At 38.5% G+C, this 26749-nt stretch overlaps 1 protein-coding gene across 5 annotated transcripts in view; it reads left to right on the plus strand.

Moving 5' to 3' along the window:
* The window catches only part of METTL15 (methyltransferase 15, mitochondrial 12S rRNA N4-cytidine), an 83926-nt gene that overhangs the window by 6852 nt on the left and 50325 nt on the right, over nt 1–26749 (plus strand). For 3 of the 5 annotated variants that reach the window (XM_081883009.1, XM_081883007.1, XM_081883008.1), the window contains exon 2: nt 1847–2166. In XM_081883009.1, coding sequence (XP_081739135.1) covers nt 1906–2166 — 261 coding nt within the window. In that variant the 5' untranslated portion in view covers nt 1847–1905. Of the gene's footprint in view, nt 1–1846; nt 2167–2386; nt 2492–26640; nt 26678–26749 lie in introns of those variants that run through there. The other 2 variants (XM_081883012.1, XM_081883010.1) reach the window with 2 other exon arrangements.

Below are 26749 nucleotides of genomic sequence, written 5' to 3' on the forward strand. Positions count from 1 at the left end.
GAGTGTTAACTCCATTCAAAACAGATTGCATATCTATGTCCAGATCCACAAAACTTCTAGTCACTGGATTTTCACCTGCATCTACACTAGAACTGTCCCTAGACACTGATTCGGGGTTTCCATAGCATCCCTGGGGTTGGCTGGTGGAAGCAAGAGATAAAGTTGAGTATTTTCAGTGTACTGAATGGATGATCTTTCCCAGTAGTATGATGTCAAAGTGAAATAACATGGATGACAATATAATCGGAAGGCATGATATTGGACAGCAGTTGTCATGAGTCCCTTGGCACTTTCAGTGTCAGACCTGGGGTGGCAGATTCTGGAGAAAGACATGGAGGGAGATGACAAATGGGAGGCTAATGACGTGGCCCATCATAGCTGATGGTATTGAAAAACACAAGATAACCAATAGGATTGTGTTTCACCCTCCTGGTGGATGTCATTATCAGGGTGAACAAGGTCCTGAAATAAGGTCGAAACCAGCCTGGAATAATCAGCATCATCCTGAGTTGAGCTGCTACTACCCACTCTAAAACTTTTCCCCAAAGTGGCATGTTTTACAGTGGGCAATATTGCTCAAATCCACCAGATCAGGATAGATTCCTCTGAGGCAAATACGCCTTTAAAAAACTAAAAAACAAAAACTGCAATTCAGAGGGCATTATTATTATTATTATTATTATTATTATTATTATTATTATTATTTATTTGAATTTATATACTGCCCTATACCCGGAGGTCTCAGGGCGGCATCTCATCATCTGAAGCATAGCTACCTCATAAATCCATTTAAGATGTTGCATAGATCAGCAGGCCAAGTACAGTCGTACCTTGGTGCTCAAACGTCTTGTGACTCGAACATTTTGGCTCCCAAATGCCACAAACCCAGAAGTGAGTGTTCTGGTTTGCGAATGTTCTTTGGAACCCAAAAGTCCGACACGGCTTCCACTTGAGTGCAGTTAGCTCCTGAAGCCAATCAGAAGCCATGGCTTTGTTTTCGAATGGCGAACGGACTTCCAGAACGGATTCCATTCAAGAACCAAGGTATGACTGTAGTAGGTTTCAAATGTTGAAGCAGACAGTTCATATTCTCAAGCTGCATAAAGAATCCCATTTCTAAAAGAAAATTCATGTATTGCTACCATGATGTAGATTGAGAACAAGAATGTACAATGAAATGTTCATGTAGCACACAGGCAATCCTATGAGGTTGCAAACATAGGATATGCTCCATGTTTTTCTCCATGATAATGTCTGTCTTCTATTTATAAGCTTCATCCTGGAAAGGCATTATATACTTAATAGTATTTTGCAGAGTAAATTCTTAGCTCATTTTTGCTAACACCAACTCTGAGATGGAATATAGACTAAGAGACAGTGATTTTCCCAGAGCAAGTCAGTGAACTTCATGACTGAATCAGACTGCAAAGCAGGGTTTCTAATATCCAAGCATCATGTTCTGGCTTCTGCTCAATACTGACCCAATTATGCTCGAATCTTTTTGAACTAGGAGCAGTTTGGGCGTCCCCAATCTACACTGTGTTCAATGAGGCATATATGTCAATATGGTTTATATTTGAATAGATCTGTGATTGAGAACAGTTGAATTTGTAACAGATGCTCAGGTTGTAAAGTTATGCTAGTGGAGTACTTGCAAGTACTAGAGTTGGCCAAATACAATAGCATCATTAGTGGCATATGTTAAATAGCATCTTGCAACATTTACTGGCACTGAAATCTCTTTGTGCTGATTAGTAAAACAAATTGCTATTGCTTTTATACAGTTCTTTTAATAGAAGCCATTTTAAAAATGTGAATTTTGACTTCTAATATGTTTTTTCCCCAGGTTGGCTTCTTTCTTTTATTACTTTTATACCCTGCCCTTCAATCAAACTTACCTACAATATGCCCCAGCTGCTGTATTTATGCAAGACCTGCAACCGATTTCCTTTTCACAGTTTAGTTAGATCTAGCCCAAATTGCTTAGGTACATGGGTAAAAAATATACACTCTTCATTAACCCGTAAATGTGAAACTGAAGAAAAATTGCATTTGCATGGTGACGAATACTTAAATGGCGGAGTAGACAATGAAGACTATCAACAACGGCATATACCAGTTATGGTTGAGGAAGTTGTGAATTTTTTAGCACCACGTAAAGGACAGGTAAGTTGAAATTTCTTTTCAAAGTAGATTGAATAATAATAAAGAATTGCAGGCTTTATTTTACACTTAGAGTAAGTTATAGATGAAATTGTTCTGTAATTTATGTCCTTGAAGATTCTCTGTTGTACTGAACTGATTTGTGATTGACTTGAATGTATTTTGCTTACTACAACAATGTTGTTGTTGATAATGATGATGATCGTGGTAAGATAATACAGTACTTCTCTATTTCTATATGAAACTGACTGGAGGGGAGGCCACAGGATCTAGCGTGAGATGCAAGTTAAAAGGTGTCAGAAAGTCCAGCATAGAAGTCATAGAAAGGGTGAGCAAGATCAATAGGGAAACATTTCCCATGTATATTTCAGAATAGAGATCTACCAAAGCTGTCAAAACTGTATCCATCCCATATCCAGGTTGGAAACCAGATGGACAGAGATCAAGGAAGGATTTTTCAAATCCAGGAATGCCTATAGCTGTTCAGCCACCACATGTTGCACAACTTTTTTCCAAAAGAAATGTTGTATGTGGACTTAAACCTGGCCAGGCTACCTCTTACTAAAGTTTTAAAAAGTGGGCAGATCATCACCTCTTAGTACAGGAGAAATCCTACCCTCATCAAGAGAGGCATTAATTTTTGTGGCTCACCATGTTCTTCCTTGCTGACCTTCACCACCAGAGATGGCCAGGCTCCACATTACCTTTGGTGGATCTCACAGAACCCTATCTACATCCTTGAGGATGACCAGGGCATATTCCTTTCAACAATTGATTCTGACACCTCCGTATATAATGTCATCCAATTTGGACTCCCCCTGCCCTGCCCTGCCCAGCATTCCAGGTTCTTACAAGATTCATAAGCCTTCAGCTGGCCAACGAGACAAAAATAAAGTGTGAAAGGATTTCTGAAGCAAGAGGGAGCTTGCAGTGAAGCTGAACAAACTTTGTGTTGGTCTTTAATGAGGTAGACGTGGCATAGTTGGGCTTCCAAAAGGCTTTTGAACATTAAACACACACACACTGAAAAGTCCTGTGATAATCTGTATTAACGTACCATCTCTAACTATACAGAGATATAAGAAAATCTATTTCTTAAGATATTCCCATATGAATTTTTGATTATTATTATTTTGTTGTATGTTGCATTCGATGCTACCAGTTCCAGTGAGACTTCTGAGAGCTATGACAATTAAAGAATTGTGCAGCTTGTTTATTGTTCCTAATAATGAAATCCTGTGCATGCCTGCTTATAAGAAAGTCTTGGGATGCGGGTGGCTGTGGTCTAAACCACTGAGCTTCTTGGGCTTCTGAGATTCTGAGATTCTGTCCCAGCTTCTTCCAACCTACCCATTCAAAAGCATACTAGTGCAAATAGATAAATAGGTACCCCTGCAGTGGAAAGGTAAATGGTATTTCCATGTGCCCTGGCACTCATCACAGTGTTCCATTGCTCCAGAAGCAGTGTAGTTGTGCTGGCCACATGACCCGAAAAGCTGTCTGTAGACAAACACTGCCTCCCTTGGCATGAAAAGCGAGGTGACTGCCGCACCCCATTGTTGCCTCTGACTGGACTTAACCACCCAGGGGTCCTTTACTTTTACCTTTTTTTACCTATAAGAAAGTAAAGTTCAGTGGTACTTACTCCCAGGTAAATGTGTATAGATTTCAGGCAAAGTCAACTGCAAGTTTCAGAGTGAAAACACGAATGATTAGAAATACTTGCACCATATGGCTTTTAAATAATAACAATAACAATACGGGATTAGAAAAAATTCATATTTGTTTTCACATTCAGTGGTAAATGATACTGTAAGCCACAAAAGTGTGCTTCACAAAGATTTATGTGTTAGTGAAGCAAAATGTGAGGCTCCATTTGGCAGAGGATCATCAACGTTTTCTCCTTTAAGCACCAAAACTGTAATTATTAAAAAATAACCAATGTTTTATACTTTGTGTTACTCTATTGTCTGATATTGTCTGCAGAAGTTGTGATTTTATTCATATATATATATATATAATATTATGCTTAAAGGGATATGTGAATTTCTGGTCTGTCTAATCTGTAACTTCAAGCTTCAGCAGCCACTTTATATACAGTACTCAGAATTGCCCCTCTGGAAGAATTTTGTGGTCATTTTGTGCTATGGCTTCAGTCTCAGTGTTGGCTAGGGATGCTGCTACTTCAGAACTTTAAATGCTGTTTCATAACCATGAATGGCTGCCACTTATATGCTTCTGTAAATGATAGTATCTTCAAAGTACCTTTATTACACACCAGTGAATTTTTGTTATGCCTCTTTAGAGTACAGCTATGCAGTTACGATGATGTAGAATGAAAGCAGGTACTATTTTTCTGTATTTTTGTTTATATCCTCCTATCTTAGGGGATGGCAAATATTCTGATTCTGACATGGAGGGTAGTGTATGAGTGCCAGCCAAGTTTGTTGGGCCAAATATTGCACAAAGAGTTAATATTATTTGGCCAGTTTCTTCATTAAAGTTGAGGTCAGTAATCAAGGCCAAAACTTGCTTGCCTTATGGTTGCTTATAAAATGTAGGCTGCTTCTGTGATAGACAGAAACTACGTTTTCCAATTCCTTCCATCTCTTGACCTACTCTAATGCAGTTTTAGCACATTGTTCCTTTTGCAGGCTTGACGGCACAAATTGTAACTATCTCATAGGTACTGAATATATTTGACAAAATATGTATCATAGCAGAAAATGAAGAAAGAGCATACTGGTTTGTTTGGGTGATGGGATCAGAGCTCTTTGAAATAGGTTTGAACTCTTTGCTCTTGCCTGTGGGAAAACTTTCACTTAATGTAAGGGATTGGATTTCCAGGCAAACTCTTAAGTATCTACCCATTGCTTTAGAACCCTTTCCTCTCAAATCCCTTTTGTGCAGTATTCTCTGAAGTACATTGTATGAATGAGTCACTCCCTTTTTAGTTCATTTTCTTCTCAATGGAACGCCTACTGCAGTAAGCCTGCTGAAACATACTTCCTGTAAAACTTGCTATATTAACTATTATTTTAGGGTATTTTTGTTCTAGTTCCCCAAAGGTTCTGTGCTAGTATGTACAGAGCTGTAGTGAAAAATACAAAAGGTCAAATCAACACAACCTTTTTATAGGCACATCTGGTTGTGGAGCCAAAACCACCCATAATACTTCATACCTTGACTAGTGCCTGTCCCTCATCTTCTGTGATTTGGAGGGTCCTGTAGCTAAATGGCTGGAGGACATTTATTTTTCTTCTTGTTCTTTTTTCTTTTTTTTCTTTTTTTTGCTTGCGATAACAGCCAGTAATGGGCAAAGCAAATAAGTGTGGGAGGGCTGCAAAATAATAGATGAAGTGTAGGCGTGCTGGAGCTGAGAAGGGACTGGCAGCATTGGTCTTAAAATGTACAGGCTGTACAATGAGATGCCCACATTGATGTTTCTTTACCATTGTTTAATTCAGCCTCCGTGTTGATGTTAAGTGTATCTAGCTTCTCTGGGAGCCGGGGGCCAAAATATGCATGGCACTAAATCACATGCAGCTTTTCCTGGACTCTTTTTTCCTCCTACAAAATGAAGCTGCAGTCCTCCATGGAAGAAGACCAGAGCTGGAGGCATCTTAAACCTTTCCCCTAATGGCTCTTTTTTTTTTTTTTTGGCTAGAAATTGCTCCTGCTCCAGAACTGCTTTTCAGTGTGCCAGAGAAAAAATGCAGGTAACTTCACACACCCCTTCGTGGGACGGAAGGTAGATAGCTTACGAGAGAAGAATTCTTAGTATAAAAGGCTTCGGAGAAGAAAGGAAGCCTTTTCCCATAGGTCTTCCATGGATGTTGGAGCTGCATTTTGTAAAATAAAAAATGGCAAGGGGGAACTAAGTGAAATCTGTTTTTGTAAAATTCTCTTGTGTCATAATTTTGAATTGTGCAATGGCTTGTGCAGAGTAGTGGGAGCAGCTGTCAATTTTAGGTCTTCTCGGCCATCGAAAACATTTGTTTATTTGGGTTGCTTTGCCATTGGTTGACCAACAGTTCACCATCATCAGGTTTCCTGAGAACTAAATCCCATTGAGTGTGATGGGGCTTGCTTCCAGATAAGTGTGCATAAATAAGATTGCAGCGTGATATAGTAAGCTATGCCATAACTGCTTTGCGATGTTACAATTTCAGCTAAATATTAAAGACAACTTGGGTTGCAATCCTATTCTCGCTTGGAGCTTGCTTTTGAGTAGACGTGTATCAGATTGTGCTGTTGCTAACTCATACAGGTTCTGCCTGAATTGAAGTGATTTCTATAGGTTATTTTAAAAAGCAGCCTCTACTTAAACTACATGATGATTGGCCATAATTCAAAGATAAGCATTTTTAGTCCCATTGATTTCAGTGGGAGACAGTTGAGCAGATTTCTCTCTGAAATCTGAGACTTAAAGTGGGACTTTCTTGATAGGACATTTAGGTCTACATTCCATCCCTATGGTTCATGGCCTCACCATCCAGGCACATCATATTATCTGTTATGTATCTGTGAAGCTTGCATCTCAGCCTCCAAATAGGGGACAGTATATGAGGATGAAATGTTAGATTATATTTCCTCACATCTTACTACCTCAGAAATTCTGGTCTTCTTAACTGAAGTATGAAGTTTGGATACGTTGTGCGGAAATAGCTGCTTCTGCAAATAAAGCAGCAGGCTTAGGATATGCAGCCGTATGAAGGAATTTTCAGGGATCATTTCAGTTTATCTTTTACTATAGCATATGTACACATGGTGATGTGCTGGGATTTATTTGTTATACCTAGTATAAAATGCTTCAGAAGCATAACTGCTCAATACAGTCTTTTTGTTATGAAGACATGAATGTAGTTGCAACATTTTATAGAATAAAATGTCATGGCTCTGAACCTGTGATGTGCCTGCCAAGATTGGGTTGGTGGGCAGGCATCTACTGTAGCTTTAAGTGCGAAAACCAACGGTTGCATCTAGCAACTTAGCTTTCATGTGAATTTTTTCCTCCCTTGCTCTTGCCTACCGGGCAATGAGTGCAGCTTTTCTGATAGCACCAATAATCAGTGAGATAAAACAGGAGACTGGAAGGCTTCACAAATGCAATGGCCTGCACCGAGCCTTCTGCTGTTCTTGGTGTTGTGAATTTTTGCACGAATTCAAAGATAGCGGTACCATTGTTTTAGGGTGTTGGCTTTATTGCAAATGTGGTTCACAAAGTGTGTTCCCAAATACCAATAAGTGGCAAAAAAAGCCTGATAAAATATTAAAATTATTCTTTGATGGATCTGTGCAGGTGTTCACTTACATTGCAGGGTGCAAAATGAGTTCAGAGTTTCAGCTTGATACACAGACGTTTTGGGCAGTTTGAGCTATGCAGATCCTGCTATAGTGTTTCATAACCTGTCTAGACTTTGTACTTGTACTTTGGTTCTCAGCAGTTAGACCTTCTTGGTACCATCGTCATTGCAGTTCCCACCAACTCTCTTCCTATGTACATTTCTACTGAAGGAGAACCTGTAGCTTCTACCAAGAAAGAAAACAGCAAGGCACTTGGTCTGCCCACTGAGAGCCGTGCTGTGTATGCACTTGATCTCATTTTCCTGTGATACTAAGTTAGCTTGCTGCTATCACTATATATCACGTAACAAATGATAGTATTTCAGGAGCCTATTTAAGGCACTATGTTATAATAAAAAAGATGCAGTGCTGTGGGATGACTCAGCTCGTAAATGACGCTGTGTACGCTTTCCCTCTGTGCTATAGCATTAGTCTTAGCACTTCTTTGGCAAAACTACTCACAAGAAAGTAATCTTAAGTCTTTTGAATGAGACACTGGTCCCAGAAGTAGTGATAGGAATAAGTGGTTCTATACTCTTCCCAGGATTGGCTAGCTTTATAAATATTTGAGGACCAGTTTACACACAGTGATTTAGATTTTCAGTTTTCTATCGCACCAGATAGTCCTAGGAGAACTTTAACACTTTATGCCATGAAAGTTAGTGACACAAATGCCACTGAAACCACCCGTATTATAAAAAAATGCTGGAATTAAAGTCCCAGGGACAGGCAATTTTTTAACCATACATAACTTCACTGGAAGCTAATTCTGAGCTGGAAGAGTGGTAGTTATGCATATAGAATCAGGACAACGTTTCCCAATATTTGTTCAGACATATTTTTACATGTTTCTTATTTCTCTGTATTCTTCTTCTGCATAGTTTTAAATCAATAGATGAAATTTCAAGAGTCAAATAATGATTGGGCTTAAGAACTGTGACATGAAAAACCTGATAAAATTCTGGTATCTTCTTATGTAGCTTCTACTTTTGTGTGAGTAGACTGTACCTGAAATAATTGATAAATAGAATGTGTTTGAAACATTATATCCTAAAGCGCTGTTTTGAGATAACAGTAGTTATTGTGGCATAACTATTATTTGGGCATAAGCCATTTCATATGAGAGACAAAGTTATTAAATCCAGCAAGTAATGTATAATTTAAGGTTCATAAGATGCATCTTTTTATAATATTCCCCTTAATAAAATAACTATTTTTTAAATTCTGATTGATGCAGTGAATATTCATAATCAGTATATATCTGTACCATGCGCCACATTTTTATATCTGGAGGGAGTAGCAAATTCAAAAGAAAAAAGCAATCTTAGCACAATAAAGTTTATGTAGAATATTATGGTACAGTACATCATATTTATCATGCAACAAAACAGTTAGATTTAGGCTGCAGACCTATAAACCCTTAACTGAAAGTAAATTTTATTAAACTGTGGGGTGTTTACATTTGAGTAAGCCTGCTTAGGAAAGTGGTATCAGTCACATGAACAGTTTAGGCTGCAATCTAACACTGCTTAACTGAGAGAGAGCCGCACTGAATTCAATATGACTTACAATCATAGAAACATAGAATCATTGCTTCTGAATAGACCTGGTTCGGATTGGACAGTTGAAGTTTAAGGATAGGGGTGCAATTATAGTTCTGTATGGAGGAAGGAAATCTATTTCTCAATTGGCATATGCGCTTGACTCATGTATGTATCAGAAAAGTTACCCTTTAATTAGCACTTGGTAAAAATACATATTTTTAAAAAGTCAAACAATTACCAACTGCTTAAAATTTTCAGGGTCTAGAAAGCATCTTGACAATTTCACAGGGGAATTACGTTGAGGAAATAATATCAGTAGGTACATGGATGCTTGATTGTGGTCCTTTCTGTTGAACCTGAAATGTCATGCGTTAGTATCTTCAACAATTTAATTCTCACATTTGAGCATATGAGGAACAATGAGCATTTGCCTCTGCAGAAGATTCATTTAACTTCTATTTCTATTAATATGGTTGCACCAATCATCTAGCATGATTCATAGCAGCTCTTTATTGCTATTAGTACTCTTACTGTAAAATTTAAACAGTGTAAATGTATTTCTCGTCTCCTAAACGCATTTGATACAGGAAATGATGTAAATATGTAATGTAGAAAAAGACAAAGACGATTACCAGATTGTTGTAATTTTTCCAAGTTTACTTTTATATACTTTCTTCTAAGTAAACCTGAAAATCTGAAATCTACTGCCTGAAATGTCACCTGTGAAAATGAGCAGATGCCAACATAACATTTAGGAGTTTGTGGCATTTTTGTTTAGTAAAAAGGAGCAAGGGGGTATTGCATAGAGAAAAAAGTGAAGAGAGACATGTTCCCTCTACTCTCAATGCTAGAATTCAGGGTTATCTAGTGAAATTGATTGGTGGTAGATGCATGACGGACACATGGAAATACTTCTTCACTCCGTTCATAGTCAAACTATGGAATTTGCTACCTTAAGATGGGATGGCCAATAGTTTTGATGCCTTCCAATGGAAATTAGACAAATCCACAGAAAGTAAGTCTATCAAAAACTGCTTTTCATGATGTGCATATGTAATCTTCCAGTTCCGAGAATGTGTGCCACTGAATACAAGTTGTTGAGAGCAAGAAAAGGAAGGAGGGGTATTGCTTTCAAGTCCTGATTGTTAGCTTCCCAGTGGCATCTATTTGGCAATCAGACGGGCTGTTGCTCTGATGCAGGAGGGCTCGTCTTATATAACAGTTTGGGCAAGACATGATACACGTTTTCCTTCAGATTGAAGCTATGAAAATAATATAATAAGACTTCGGCTAAATCGTTTAGGATGGGGCAAGGTCAGGGATAGAGAACATTGCTCAATGGATGTGGTTAAAGGGGCATGCAAGCCATTTGCTGTAATACAGTACTTGGCATCTCTGGAAAATGTTAGGAAATAAATGAAGATACAGAAAAGTAGAAGAACAACTCCTTTTCCTATTAAATGGGATTTGGAACTGAAAACAAAATACCTTTAATATAAAAGAACAATTAAAACAAGTTTCCTAAAAAACAAAATACTTCTGTAGGATTGTCAGTCAGTAATCTGAGCTGACAACTGTGCTTTAATTAAATTTGAGACTGTTACCAATTAGTCTATAGCACTACAGGCTTCAAGCTGCCTATGACTCAGTGCACTGACTCATCCAGCAAAACTTTTCTTACTAAAGAAATATCCAAGCACCCGCAAGGATGAAAGATCAAAAGGAAAGCAGGTTCACCGACCTCCTTTGCAAAACCTTTCTATTAAATTTCAATTATCAGAACTGTACAATGTGCCCCATATCCAGTTTAGTTTAGTGGTCAAAGCAATTTCAGAAGCACGACATTATTATTACTAAAAAGTAAATAATTCATCTTAAGTATATGTTATCCTAAGAATTCCAATTATGGTTAATATTTGAACTAGTACAAAATGAAGCTCAGTGGCTCATAAATGTGGCATATATAGCTTGCTAATATTTTCAATTACTTAACCATAACTTTTTACTCATTTGGTAATTTTCATTTTATTATTATCCTTGAGGAGGGTTTAAGAGATTCCAAATGCCATTTATATATTTCTCTTTCACACTGAAACCACCTCACTGCCTCTTCTGTATGATTCAGCTACCGCTCACCACAAAATATATAGAAAAAGGTGAGACAAAAGGTTGAGAACAAAGAATATTAAGCTGAACCTGTGTTACATTAGACCAGGCATAGGCAAACTCGACCCTTTAGATGTTTTGGGACTACAACTCCCATCATCCGTAGCTAACAGGACCAGTTGTCAGGGATGATGGGAGTTGTAGTCCCAAAACATCTGGAGGGCCGAGTTTGCCTATGCCTGCATTAAACTATAACTATTTTTACTCATTACAATTTCAGTAAAGATCAGGTGCCATTTTGCCTAAACAGTGGCACCCCATTAATGGAACCCCCTGTTGCTGGAGGTATGATTGGCCCCTCAGAATTGTCTTTAGGTGCCTTTGTAAACACACTTTTTAAACTTGGGCTACATATGTTTGAATCTTTGAGATTGCTTCCGCTGTTACTTTATCTTTGGGACTACAGTTCCCATCATCCCTGACCACTGATCCTGTTAGCTAGGGATGATGGGAGTTGTAGTCCCAAAGCATCTGGAGGGCTGAGTTTGCCTATGCCTGCTGTATGTGTTTTTGTGAAGTTAATTTTGGTATTTCTTCATAGCATCTAAGAGTTAATTTATTGAAATACCTATGCTGAATTTCATAGATTTCTGCCTTAAAAGGTCCTTTTAGGCTGCTACATTTATTACCAAGATTACCATGGAACGACACAGAAATGCCTTTAGTCTCCATTTTTCCATGTTGAATGATGGTGAAATGATCAACCAGAATTTGCTTACTTGGAACATTATCCAGCTCTGCTAAAATCATTAGAAGTTTCACCAATGACATGTAGACTATGTGTTTGTGTTAAATTTTGATGAGACACAACTTGAAATTGGTCATAGTCTTCCCCACTATGATGAGGTGTATTTCTTCTTAAACATAGTAATTATTTATTAAATTTACATCCAAATCTGCATCATGCTTTTTGGCAATGTGTAAAATGGTGAGTCTAATTCCATTACATCACAGCAGCTGAGCCAATTGCTGTCAAAGGATTCCCCATAAATAAGTGACATGTTTGTGTTATGTACCATATTAGATTTCAAGGAGCGTTGAACTTTCATGTACAGTGAAATATGTAATTGATCTAGAAGTCTCTTTTTTTGCCAGGGGGCAGAGTTTGCAGTAGGTCCCAAACGCTAAAAGCAGGACCTAGTCAACGTTACACAACATAAAGAGATTTCAGCTGTAGTCACCAGGACTCTGCCTCTCCCATTATTGGTGCTATACCTTTCTTGAACTCAGGACAACCCTATGTTCGCCTGTCCAGCTCCAACTGTGGAGCTTGAAAGAATGGCAGGGACTTGCTGGTTTGGTCCTGTGGAACTGAGTCATTCCAGATTCCTTGGCAATACTTTTGTAAAAAAAAAACATGCCTATATTGCCCCCAACTTTGAGCTAGAGCATTGGAGTGTGGGTTGGAGATCACTACCTATTTAAACTGAAAAGGTAAAAAGTTTAATGTGTGTTTGTTTTATCACCAGACATAAACAGAATTATAAACGAAAGATAAGGTTTTCAGATACAGAAAGACCACAAAATCTTCTGCCAAGGTGCTTTTGAGAAAGCTTTCCTGTAATCCTAGGTACACAAATACCAAATTATCCTTTGTTTGCACAAGTTCTTATCCATTGAAGGTGTGCACAAATCTACAGATGTCACTCCTGGCTACAGTGTGATGGAAAAGAATTTGCCGTACATTGTTAGTTTCAACTGAAAGGAAGAGACATCTTTATTGCCACGGTGTAGTTTTTGAATTTGTGGTTGAAAATGTTTCCTGTGTTATTTGTATAATTATATTCCGGAATATCACTTTCACAAAACAGTTTATCCCACAAGGTGGGACTCTTTCAGGAAATCAGGCTGGTGTTTTCAATTGATAGGAGTGGTTGGTTTGTTTGTTTTAATTGACAACAGCAAGTACAATTTAAAAACATCCATCAAAATGAGTATTGCAGTCCTCAGTATTCCAAATATTCAGCGGCCAAAAATGTATACCAGGGTGGGTGGGTGGTGGATTTTTCTGTCTCTTGCTCTGAACAATCAATGCAGAAATGGGAAAATGGCGGCCCTCCATACAGTACCTGCACAAATACTGCCACTGAAGCAATGGGACATATCTCCCTTCATTCCCTGTACCCCGCCTCCAATTTGACTCTGGGGGATCAAGAGTAACCCTCAGAACAGTGCATGGGGCAGGGAAGGGAGAACTTCTGTCTGGCAAGCTGATATGCTAGTGCAGATGGAACACTTGGAAGAGTGTGATGTTGAATTCTACCCATAGCTTTTAATTGATTGATTTCTCGCTGCCCCCCCTTTCACAAGTTTCTTACAAATATTATCAGAATTAAATTGAGTTTGAATAACTTTTGGGAAAATTTGCTCAAATAATTGGCTTATAGTTTATTAACTGATAGTTTCTTAACTAATTATTAATAATTGGAATGATTCTAAATAATGTGACAAACCACTTAAAATACAATTTAACATAAGCCTACTTAAGTGCGCAGTAGAGTATGTCGAATCAATTTTATATAATTTAGATATGTTTTTAATCAATAGATTTGTGAATTATATAAAGATATACAGTATTTCTTTCTGTCTTCAAGGTGACTAAGTCTAGTGATGACTAACATGCCCCTCAAGGTGGTTTTGCTCATTAGTTTGTAATGCCAAGCTCAGTTTGCAGACTTTTGCCTGCTAATTTGAAGTTTATGAAACTGCATTTGAAAGACTAATTGGAAGCATGCAATTTACCTTTTAAATTTTGTGTGAGGAGCAAGCAGAGTTGTAAAACTGTCTTGCAAATGGACTGTAATTGCTGTGCATTTTTAATTATGTTAGGTGTGAAGTTGATTATCTGCAATATTAAAACTAGCTAAACACCTGTACACAGTAGGGCGATATAGCTCTTTCTATGTATATTCACAATTTTTTACTTATAATCACCTGAAGTGATAGAATAAATATATATATATAAGTCCTACTGTTTTATTGGGTATAACTTAAAGAACGGGAGTCCACTTTCCAAGTAATTTTTATGTAAGGAATCCTAGTTGTAGTAAGATGCCAAATTGCTTACAATTTTCTACAGGTTTAGTTTGATCTTACACTTAATGTGCCTTGAAAGCACAGAATCCAGCTTAACTAAATAGTGAGCCTGCTTATTATCAGGACATTTGAAGAACTGTAAATGACACATGACTTTGTGCAAATGAGAGGGTTTCTGAAGAGGAGATTTCACCTCTTGCGCTATTCCCAAGATCCTCCTTGGCTACTGTAAGCCAAGCCATTATTTAGCTCACAGTATGCAAAGCACCTGAGCTCATGGTTTTCCTGGTTACAGTCTGTGGTTTGTCTGGAGACCAACCATGACAGTGGCTGCAGATGACACGTTAACCCAAAACATGGTTTAGTTTACAAGCAGGAATAAAATGCCTGCAATCTGTCTGGAAGCCTATTTATTAGCCTGTTCTTGCTAAACTATTCTTTGGCTTTGTGTTATATGAAAACCAGCTCATCGTGTGCCTAACACATAATGTAGATTGCTGGGATCATCTGGGTATTTCCCATTTCAGCCTTAAAGGATAAATGACACTCATTTGGGAAACACCATATACTGTCCAAGTAACTTGTATGATACAGAAATCCAGATACTACTTCTATGACATGGAAGTGGACCATGGGAAACAGTGTTGTCACTTAATCAGAATTCACATTTCTCTTTAGAGGCAAACAGGATTTTCATTCATGCAGAGAAATGGGAAAAAGTTCAGTTATTTCAGCAAGTCTACAACCCAGCAGTCCTCAACCATTATGTTGATCTCTTCCTATTCAACGTGGAACACTACATTGTAAGAGTTTTTTATTATTATTCTCTCTGTGTATATTATTTATTGATTTATTTTATGGCTGTGTTACTGTCATACTTGGCCTTGGAAATGGATGAAAGCGGTGAAGAACATGTTGAACTTCAGATGCTTGCATGCTCTTGTTTGAGTGGGTCTAGAAACATATATTGCCATCCTGGCTTAATTGAACTTTTGGATCACATTTCATTTTACTTGGCTGCTTTAGGGGACTTTAAGTGGATAAAAAAGCATGCTGTTTGCATAAATAAACTTTATTACATGTCTGAAATATGGTTGGCAGTTTCACATTTAATCTTTTGAAAACTTTGCAGGAAATTATGACGTTCCCACAATGGGAAAGTATAGCTGGCTAATTCTGAAATGGATATTTTAAACCTTTTTCTCCACGGAAGCGTGAAATGATTTCCAAACTAAACAAACACAATAATAGTTGATATGTTTGGAACAATAGACCACTCCAACACTTTCTAGTAAACACTTACTATTCAAATTTTAGTTTTGTAGTTTTTCTGCTTCACTGTTGCCATTGCTGTAACCCACTTTGCCCATTTTAATCCAGAAAAAATGGAATAAAGGTCAGTTATTGCAGCAATTCTGAAGCACAATTCTGAAACACAACCATCTCCTCTATGTGTGTTTGTTCACACAGAGAAATAGACGTGTATATTAAACACAGTCAACTTTAATTTTTTATTTCCCATATTTTAAATTTCTCAAAATAGAACTCATTTGCTAAATATACTCCTTCTGAAGAAGAAACTGAGACCCTATAGAGGTTCTCATTGGAGGCTGGCAATTCTTGTCTATTCCCCCTCCAGTTCATCCCCACATCTCCCTCCACACTGTTCCCAGTCCTCTGGAGCAGCTTTTCAGGCAGGGACAGAAGGAAGGAGGAGTTTAAATACCTCCCCACTCCACTTCTTCCATGAACCAAATCCCACTCATGGGAATTCTGGACTGTGTTTTCATGGTTCAGTTTTACTGCTGTTTGCTTTATCAGATTTGTTTTTAGTTTTGGCTGTTGCATATATTTTATCTTTGTAAGCCACCTTGAATCTGATTGTATCGTAGAATGCGGTAAATTCCAAAATTCTGAACTATGAAATAGCAGGATTAATATGCATTCTGAATTCATCTTGCACTTCATAAAATTAATAAAGGAACAGCTGCAATAAGTAAAAACAATTGCTGCCATATATGGCTGAGGAACTGTAGGCCTTGTGCATTTACCACTGTCTTAAGAAGATAATACAAGTCAATGGCACCTTTGTTCAGACGCATAACTATGAATTTTCCAAAACAACATTTCATCTGCCTTGGGAAAGGTGGCTTATAAATCTATACAAATAAAAAAAAAGCATTGTTGGAATGCAAAGCAATAAAGGTTTCAGGTTGAATCTGACAGCATTTGTGTGCTTCTGCATGAGCAGTTTACTTCCTCCTTGCAGCCTCTTGCACACTCTTTAAATCTAATTAAGCAAATTTGAGGGGTGCACAGAGGGCTGTTGGGGATTGGGGGGAGAGGAAGAGGAAGAAGTCTCATTGCATAAGTAGAAGTTTGGTTGTGCAACACTGACTTCCACTTTACATTCTGAGAATTCATTCCTCCTTTTATATAAGGAATCTATAGAGTTCAAGTTTATACTGGCTCAATTAGAGTCCATAGCTGTAAGCTGATAAAAGTGTTTGTCTGGGCATAAGTAATTGTTCATGGACCAAATGATTACTTAGGCTATAAAACACCAGAGTGGCTGCTTGTATCAGCAGGCGATAAACATTCTCTTGTGATGTCATGAGACAAACTTATATCTTTGTTTTTTCTTTTTACTTCTAAGCCTTACGATCTGGTTATTTTCCAAACGCAGTGAAATTCTGTTCTGCTGTCCTGACTGTACTTAAGCAAAACCAACAAAGAGTCTTGTGACTGTTTGAAAATCTGTTGCAGCTTGTTGTTGTTGGTATCTGTCTGCATATAGATCCTCGCCTACATGCACTGTATCATAGGACATTGTGGAGAGGTTACCTGGATATAAATTAACCTGTGGATTGTGTTGCTTGGTCATCATGGTATTAAAACAGGAAAACATACTTTGCATTTGTATGTTCATGTACATTGTTTAAAAGCTTTAATAATTACATTTGAGGGGGAGGGACAACTGCCCTTTAAGGCAGGTTAGGCCGAGCAATTGGGTGTGGAGGTTGTAAATTGCTTGGAGTGCAGTTCAATTTTATATTTACCTGGGATTAAGACCAAGTAAGCTTGGTGGAGCTTGCTTTTGAACAGACATCTATAGAATTGTGCTGATCTTTGTGGTAGAGCATAGATTTGAATCTAGTAGGCATACCAGGTCGAAGTGTGGCACTCCAAAAGCTTCACCAGACTGGTTATTGGATATAAAGTTCAGATTTTATGAACATGAAATTAAATAATTGATTGATTATGCAAGAAAACAAACAAATTTTACTACTTGAGAACTGGGAAGTTGTATAATTTAAGAAGATTCTATTTTAAGTTAAGGATAAAGTCTGTTGCAGGTGGGAGGTTAGGGAGCCTGAAAATCCTATATTAAGAAAAGCTCAGGCAAACCCTGACAGTCCTTGAAGATGAGTAATATGGCATCTCCATGGACCTCAGCCATACTAAAAAGATTCCCATTAAATAAGGAGGCCTAATAAATATCTCAGGATTACTTCTTGAGTGTGAGTGATGTCATGTTTGGAGTTCTGCTGCTGGGAAAATGCTGATAAAAGAGGGACTTTGTTTTTCTACACAAGGGCTGACAAATTAGATGGTGTAAAATTAGCATCAAATGTTCCTGTGTGTTGCTCTGAGGTGCTGTCACAGAAACCCTGGAGTACCAGGCCTTTGCGCTGAGAAGATTCTGATATGGAAAGTGAAACAGGACTCATCCCATTTGCCTTTCTTAAAATAGCTCAGTTTATTTGTTTTAAATGAAGGGTCGGCACAAAGTAACTTCTAAGCATGTATTGTAAGGAGAATAAGGACGTGCACGATATTACCTTTAGAGATCTTTTAGAACTATTTCAGAGTTTGGTTCTGTGTCTAAGATTGCATCCTATTCTTTCCAAATACGCAACTACAAATGAGTGAGAATTTTCTTCTGGGATGATTTTGTTGTTGTTGTTTAGTCATTTAGTCGTGTCCGACTCTTCGTGACCCCATGGACCAGAGCACATCAGGCATTCCTGTCTTCCACTGCCTCCCACAGCTTAGTCAAACTCATGCTGGTAGCTTCGAGAACACTGTCCAACCATCTCCTCTGTCGTCCCCTTCTCCTTGTGCCCTCTATCTTTCCCAACATTGGGGTCTTTTCCAGGGAATCTTCTCTTCTCATGAGGTGGCCAAACCCTATTCTTACCCTTACCTTATTCTTGCAGGTAATGAGGGAGGACTGAAAGAATTAGATGTGTTTATACAACTGGAAATATTGATAAAAATAGAACAATACAGGTAGTAAACTTACACCTAACTGTGACATTTTGTTCATCTCTCTCACTCGCTTACATTCTTTGTTTTTAAAACTGGTACTCCCAAAACAATGAATGGACAGTATCCAACAAAGTAGTTACGTTACTATAAGAACTTCAGGCTGCTTGATGGAACTTCCCTTCCCTCTTCCTTAATAAATAGAGTCGAGAATGTAAATTGTGGCTGAAGCATACCTGAAGTTAAAAAAAAATCCACATAATTCAATATAGTGTGTTGATATGCTCTTAATTTCAAACATGTTTGATAAATGACTGTTAGAAACTGCTGACTACTGCCCCAAATGGTAAGCTCAGGGAAGTTTGGGGAGCTGCTAAGCAGTGTCACATGTGGTCACTTACGGTTCTCAGTCCTAACTTCACCCAAGCTAGCTGCTGGTTCTGGCATATCTTGTGTTTCTAGTTACGGTATTCTCCTTGGTCATGACTCCTGACGTTTTTCTCCAATTCTGTCTTTTGGTTTATGCTCTGTTCCTAATTGCTCTTCATTTCTGACTCCTGGCTTGTTCTCTAGCTCTGCCTTCTTCATTAGCTTCTGATTCATTATTCTTCAATCCTGACTGTAGTTTCTGGTTTATTCAGACTATTGCTGACAGTTCATAATTTGATGTGATTTTCCTCAGAGACTATTTCAAAACAAGTCCCCAAAATTGTATTGAGAACAACACTTTTCTGTTTCATGTATTTTAGTTTTTTGAAAACCACTCCTCAATTCTGAACATTTTTTATAAGTTATTCCCATTACTGTACGTATATTCGTTTGGAAAAACATGTGGCATGCCATCAGTATTTAATATACATTGTATGCATGCTATATTGTAGGATTTTACACAGATTAATTTTTCATCGGACAGTTAGTTTGTGGATTTAATTTTTTCCAGCAGGTAGTATGCTGGTAGTTGTGTTATAATCATATACTGGTGAGAAATTTGAGCTTCAATAGTAAGAAATTAATCTGGGGTAAGAAATTAAAATAAGATTAATTTCCCTATGAGCTTGAAATACTCTCCATTTTGTAAAACCGACCTCACATAAATATAAATCACAATAACTTCATGTTCTTTAATTATGTATTGGTGTATTGTACCTGCATCCTAAATGAGAATATGAGCATCTCGAATTTCAGTGTATCAGAGGTCATTAAATCCTCTCTTCCTCAGAAGCATTGTATTTCTAATTACTGAAAAATGTAGTATATATGTAGTGTTCACTTCATAGTAGCTTTTCTCCTCTCAAGAGACATGGTTGCCTCAGTTTAAATCTGCACACACATTTCTGAAATGTACAATAACAAAAAACATCTATTGGGAAAACTAGAAGATAAAACAAGGTAGTAGTTATGTTTCAATGGCTTAATCTGATGGTCCTGCCAAGTTAGGTTTTCTGTGGTAGTCTGTTTTGTGGACATCAAATGTTAACTGATTTTTGCAGGTGTTCCTTTTTAATTGTTATTTGAAGCGTGGTATGTAGTTGTTTTGAGTTAAACATATTTTTTGTGCATTTTATTTTCCCAGTGTAACATCTTGTGTTTGACAAGGTGCTGAGTAATCTGAGCAATTTGCTTTTGCCTCCAACGCACCCACTAAATGTATTGTACTGCTGTAAAGCAGGGTAGCTGTGCAGATGCTAATACAGCAATCAACCGCATTGCATGTTAACGCAGGCAGATTTATATGTGATCTTCTCCCCTTCATGCTATAGTAGGGTTAATCGTGCTGGGCTTCTGAACCAGCCAACTGTGTTTAGCGGCCCCAGTGCAGGGCTTCCCCAGACAGAAGTGGAAGACAGGCTCTGCTTTCACCAGATATAAGAGGGAGCCTCTTGTCTGCTTCAAGAGACTGTTGGTCTCTTTGATCCGCATCTGGGCCTATTCGTTTGCCTGTTTTTATATATTCTGCACCTTATCAGTGTCTAGGCACCCTGTCAGAGAAGCAGGAAGGGAGGCAGAAAGAATTCTGTGTGGGAGCGGCTTGTTGCTTCATAGGACGAGATGAAGTGCTTCTGCGTGTAAGACGCTGAAATTCAGTGCGAGTTGTTTGAACTAAGAAAGCTGTTGATGACTTCTTTGGTGGTGGTGTAGAACTGCCTCTAACAGGCCATTGCTCCGACCCATCTCAACTATTTCAAAAACCCATTAGGGCAGTACCTTTATAAGGCCAATCAGAATGTCGCTAAATAGCTTTTGAGTTACCCAGAGCTCTTCATGAGGCTAGATGGTTAAACACATGCACACCAGCATGGAGAGAGAGAGAGAGAGAGAGAGAGAGAGAGAGAGAGAGAGAGAGAGAGAGAGAGAGTTTGCAGATGATGAAGCTCTTATACAGGCTGAAGATGGACTGTGTAACAGACATTCAAATCAGGCTCTGTTAGGAGCTGTGCTGGTCGTGCCTATGGCTACTGAGAAGAGGGAACCAAATGATGGTCGGTACCCCATATGTGAAAATAACAAACCCAGTTGTTATCCAGGTTTGTCTGCATCCTAAGGAAAAACATGCAGTTTAGAGCGAGCCCGACTTTTACTGTTAGATTTGAGCTTGCCTGTACATTTTCACTGTACAGGGGTACCTCGGGTTACATACGCTTCAGGTTACAGACTCCGCCAACCCAGAAATAGTACCTCAGGTTTGCTTCAGGATGAGAACAGAAATCGTGCTCTGGCGGCGCAGCAGCAGCAGGAGGCCCCATTAGCTAAAGTAGTGCTTCAGGTTAAGAACAGTTTCAGGTTAAGAACGGACCTCCGGAACGAATTAAGTACTTAACCTGAGGTACCACTGTATTGGGTACATTTTCACTGTTTTGATGCAACAAACCTCTGCTTGTTCAGTGGAACTTTCCCCTCCAGAGCAGATTTGGGGGAGGAGAAGAAGAAGAGGAAGTCTTGCTGGAAAACTCCTTTCTATTCCCGAAAAATATGGCTAAAAATAAAAACCATATTTTCATGCTAAAATCTTCCATTCAATCCATATTTAAAGTTATTCAAGTTTACCCGATTAATTAACCAAATGTCTGGTGGCTAATGAAATAAAATGCCCTACTGCAGACCTGGGGTACAACCCTAACCTCTCTTGCCATGCAGTAAGTCCCATTGAATTCAACAGGGCTTACTTCTGCATAGACATGGAATTGTATTATGAGTACACTTTATTCAACTGTGTGCATGTGTAGAATAGGTAGTAGGGGTGAGAGGGAACCATGTGGCTAAGAGGAGGAGGAGTAAACCATAATTGTCAAGTCCCACCCACTGCTATGATTGCTGTGAAATGTGTTTTTTTTTGAGGTCACCGCAATGGAAGATCACACACGGTGTGAATACAGTGTTGAAACCAACTAAAAAATCTGGGAAACTCTTGCAACAAGGTTGTGTCTGACTACACCACTATGCTGCAGTGAGCTATGTATTTTACTGATGTATAATGCTGAGAATTATTATTATTATTATTATTATTATTATTATTATTATTATTATTATTATATTAATTATACCCCACCCTTCTGGCTGGGTTTCCCCAACCACTCTGGGCGGCTTCCAACAGGAGATTAAAAATACATTAAAACATCAGTCATTAAAAAAACAACTTCCCTACATTTATTAGTATTGTTCAGCCTGAGATCAGTGCTATTTATTTAAGAGTCTCCATTTCTACCAAGTGCTTTTTGCTTTTACAAAAGCAAAATCCTTGAATCTGGGTAGCTTGCCTGATTATTTCCACAATCTTGCTCAATGTAAATCACTTGAGTCTTAGCTTGAAGTTATTGTTAATTTAGCATCTTCCTGCCTTGTGTCCTCCTATGCCCTCTTCACTGTGAATTACCATGATGATATGAAGTGGGGTAGGAAGCAGAGGCTATTTGTGTTGCTCTGCAGCAGAGCTACATTGGAATTTGGGAATAGACAACCAATCTTTGTTGTCAGATTAAATTTGTTTGCATTCATGGGGTCAAATTACCCAAGCCAGAGGAGTGGGGATATCTGTGTGCACCACAGTCTGTCTTAGAATTTTCTGAAGCACCTATTCCCACTTTTTATGACATTAGTTAATGTGTTATTAAAGTAGTTTTTAACTACTTTAAAGACATGATTTCAGCAGTGATGAAACTGCTGTGGAAGTGTTCTCCTTCCCTTGCTGTAACAGTTTTCAAAACCTAAAAAACAAAGAGGACACCCCCCTTTAGAAAGAATAGCAACAATAAAACATGTCTAAATATATAAATAACAGCTCTAAATATAGGGCACAAGGAGAAGGGGATGACAGAGGATGAGATGGTTGGACAGTGTTCTCGAAGCTACTAACATGAGTTTGAACAAACTGCGGGAGGCAGTGGAAGACAGGAGTGCCTGGCGTGCTCTGGTCCAGGGGGTCACGAAGAGTCAGACACGACTAAATAACAAAATATATGATTAAGAAGATAACTATTCCAAGCAGTGGATAAACAGAAGCAAAGTGCACAGCTCACTTGAAGCCCAATGTCTGGGGCACAATGTTTGCTCTAGAGCAGAGGTAGTCAACCTTTTTATACCTACCACCCACTAATGCATCTTTCTTGAAGGTAAAATTTCCCTACTGCCCACCAGTGCTCGATGGAAGGAGGATTCAGCTTGTGCTGTAGAATCCCCTACTGCCCACCGATAATCCTGAAACGCCCACTGGTGGGCGGTAGGGACCAGGTTGACAACCCCTGCATGCAGGTTAGTATAGCAGCAAAGGTGTAGAGAAGCAGAACACATCCTGGTGCTTCAGGTACATCTGCACGCAACCTCAAAATGCTGCTTGAGAAGCAGCATATAGAGATGAGAACCTGATCCTTGCTGATGCTGCAATCCTATGCCCACTTATCTGGATGAAGCTGTATTGAACTCCATGTAATATATAGTCACATATAGAACTGCACTGTGAAAAGGTTTAAAACATGCTAATCATCTGTGTGCCCCTTGTCCTTGTAGAAATGTATTATTTTGTAGTCATTAAGTGTTACTGTGTTTGATGCAAGCAACCCATCAACAATTTTTTCATAGATTTATTATTTTTGGACAGAAAGAGAACTGTTGTGTTGAATAATCTCTGAGAATAAGCATAGCATTCCAAGTTTGCTTATTGCTGGGACAGTGACAGCACTAGATTGTCCCATGCTATTGTTTGGCTTTCTCATAGATAGATGGTGGCAATCTGTTGCAGGTATAAAGGTATAATGCCTGAAATTGTATATTTGTAGCAGTGTTTCCTTTGTGGTAGTCAAATTCTTCTACAAATACTGTTTATACAAAATGACTACTGTGCAATGACTTAAACTGGGTCTCTTTTAAATTTCCCCCATATATTCAAGCTATTTCACTTTGCATTACATGTCACAACTCCTAGCATAATAATCTAATCTGCTCCCCTGCTACTTTAATTTGGATCATAATATACAGTGGTACCTCGGGTTACATATGCTTCAGGTTACATATGTTTTAGGTTACAGACTCCGCTAACACAGAAATAGTACCTCAGGTTAAGAACTTTGCTTCAGGATGAGAACAGAAATCCTGCGGCGGCAGTGCCGCGGCAGCAGGAGGCCCCATTAGCTAAAGTGGTGCTTCAGGTTAAGAACAGTTTCAGGTTAAGAACAGACCTCCGGAACGAATTAAGTATGTAACCTTGAGGTACCACTGTAGTTGAATTAACAGCCTGAATGTAATCTGATGATTTCATTCAGTTTTGGCCCAAAAACGTTTGTAAATATTTTGAAAAGATAATTCATGTTTTGAACAATGTGTATTAAATTATCATCCTAATTACTGTGCTTGTAGCTGACTATGACAATATTGCTTTAAAGTGCAGATTAAAGAAGAACATATATTGGTTCTAGTCTGTTTTCCTTAATGTTGTATTTATCGTTCAACAGAGAGCCTACTATTTACAATCACGATTTGAGTGTTCCAAAGCAATACATTATCATAGGCTGATGAGATTTATGCCATGATAGCTTTGTGTATGTTGTACTCGGCTGAGTTGTAAATTGAGTCCGAGCTTGAACTTGAGTTGACAGGAAAAAGACTCCATGTGTGTGTCAGACGAAAAGTGATACTGCTTCCATTAGTCTCCTTTAAATAGATTGATTGTTGCCATAATAAGCCATTCTGCAGTTGACACTGATATTTTGGATTGCTCCCTGAAATTAAACTGGTGTAAGCAATTTTGTTAATTTTTGGGTGCAGAATAGCAAAACAACCTGCAGAGAACAGCAGGAACAAATCAATTAAGGTTTTCATCAAAAAGAGATAATTATAGAATAGTTCTTTTTAAATAAAACTGCGCATCATGACATGTTAATTTAAGGGTATGTTTGTTGATTTTTTCTGCTGCGTTCTCTTTGCAATATGCTGCAGTCAATTGTAAAAGTGGCTAATGATGGATAGAAAATGAGGGGAATTCATTAACAGGACGGGGATGTGAGATGACTTTTTGACTATTACGTTGTATAATTCTGTAGCACCTTTTCAATTATTTAGACTTAAATTTTATCTTACAGGTTTTGTTACCGTATTCTGGGGTATGTTGTTGCTCAGGACCACTATTAGTGTAAGGACGCCTTCTCATCTGACTTGGGCTTCTTCTACCTTTTCAGAATGTTAGGTCAGATTTTAATGCCCTCTCACGTGTTTTCCATGAGGTATTGGGATTATGAAGCTCCTGTTAGAACAAAGTAATATGGTAGTTACAAAGAGAAGATGGCAGATTGTTGTCTGTGGTGGTGGGCTTTTGGGGGTGTTTGGGTTTTTTTTGCCTGTATCTCAGGTAACAAAATATGATGAGCTTCTTTAAGATGGAGAAATGTTTGTGAATAGGGCCATATCTAGGTATTTGTGAGCCCTTCCCACCCGCCCCTCCCTTGAACTTGCGCCTCACATTACACTCCTCCCTCTTCAGATCTTACTTTAGAACTACTCCACTTACCAGATGAAACAACAGACTTCAGACTCGTGGGATCTACTTTGAGTTGTTTGTTTGTTTGTTTGTTTGTTTGTTTGTTTGTTTGTTTTACTAGGGTCTTGAAATCCACCAAGCAGAATCTGTTGAAAAGATCATATTCTTACAATTAGTGAAATTTAATCTCAAGATTTATTTATTTTTCGTATCAGCACTTGGTATGGGTTCATAATCCTCCCACACACAATTTCCCCTCTGGTTACCCCAACCTTTCTTCATTCAGCAGTGTAATTTGGGACCTGGGAGGAAAGGGAGTTGTAGGTTCATTGCTGCTATTGTTAAGCAGCTGGGAGTCAGAAATCTTTGGTGATGCTCTGAAAGTCACCCAGAGATCTACCAGTTGTCCAGAGCTACCTTATGCTCAACTCTGACTTAACATGTAAAGTGTGTGTGTTTCTTTTTGAAATCTAACTTTAACTAAGATGTGCATTCTGTTTTCCTGTGTGAGAGGAGCACATTGCAAGCAAGCATTCAAAGAAATATATAGAAATTACATTGCAAATTACTGATAAGAATCATAGAATTGTAGAGTTGTAGTAAGAGTTAAAGAATAAAAAGAGTCCAGAGACCTTGTAATCCTGGTTTATCTTCATGTGCCTGTGTGGTGCTGCTTCGTCTGTGGAGCCACGCCCATTCCCACCCACTTCAAGTTAGTGATGTTTTCTGTACATTTTTACAGCATGGAAGTCCCTTGTATTTGGCAGGTACCTTTCTTGCTTCAGCCTTCTGCTTGCAGTGGTTGATGTTTGGAGATGTGGGACCAAGCATAGAAGGCTCTGTCTTAGGGACAGATGATTGAACAAATCTCTCATACTAGTATTTCATAATTGTGGGAGTTTGCAGTCAATACAGCTAGCAAACATGAGGCTGGTTAGTTAGTGCATGAAGTGTTAAGGACCACAACGCTGAATTGCTAGATGGACTCAATTAAGTCATGCCCCCTCTTCTTCTGGATAGTAAGTGAAGCTTCTCTCCCCCCCCCCCCTTCTGCATCATGTAACCATCATGTTCCTGAGCTTACAGCACATGCTTGGAACTATATTCTGTATTTTCTACCCAGGAATATTCTCCCTCTGTTTCTCCTTGCAGATGCATGGGATAATGCATGTATCAGACCTGTGAATCTGTAAGTAAAGCGTTATAACTTTATTAGCAGTATGTGGTCTGTTCCTTAAAAGGGGGGTAGAAAGAAGTGGAA

The sequence above is a fragment of the Podarcis melisellensis genome (assembly GCF_964234715.1).
Source record: "Podarcis melisellensis genome assembly, chromosome: 1".
NCBI classification, from domain to species: Eukaryota; Metazoa; Chordata; class Lepidosauria; order Squamata; family Lacertidae; genus Podarcis; species Podarcis melisellensis.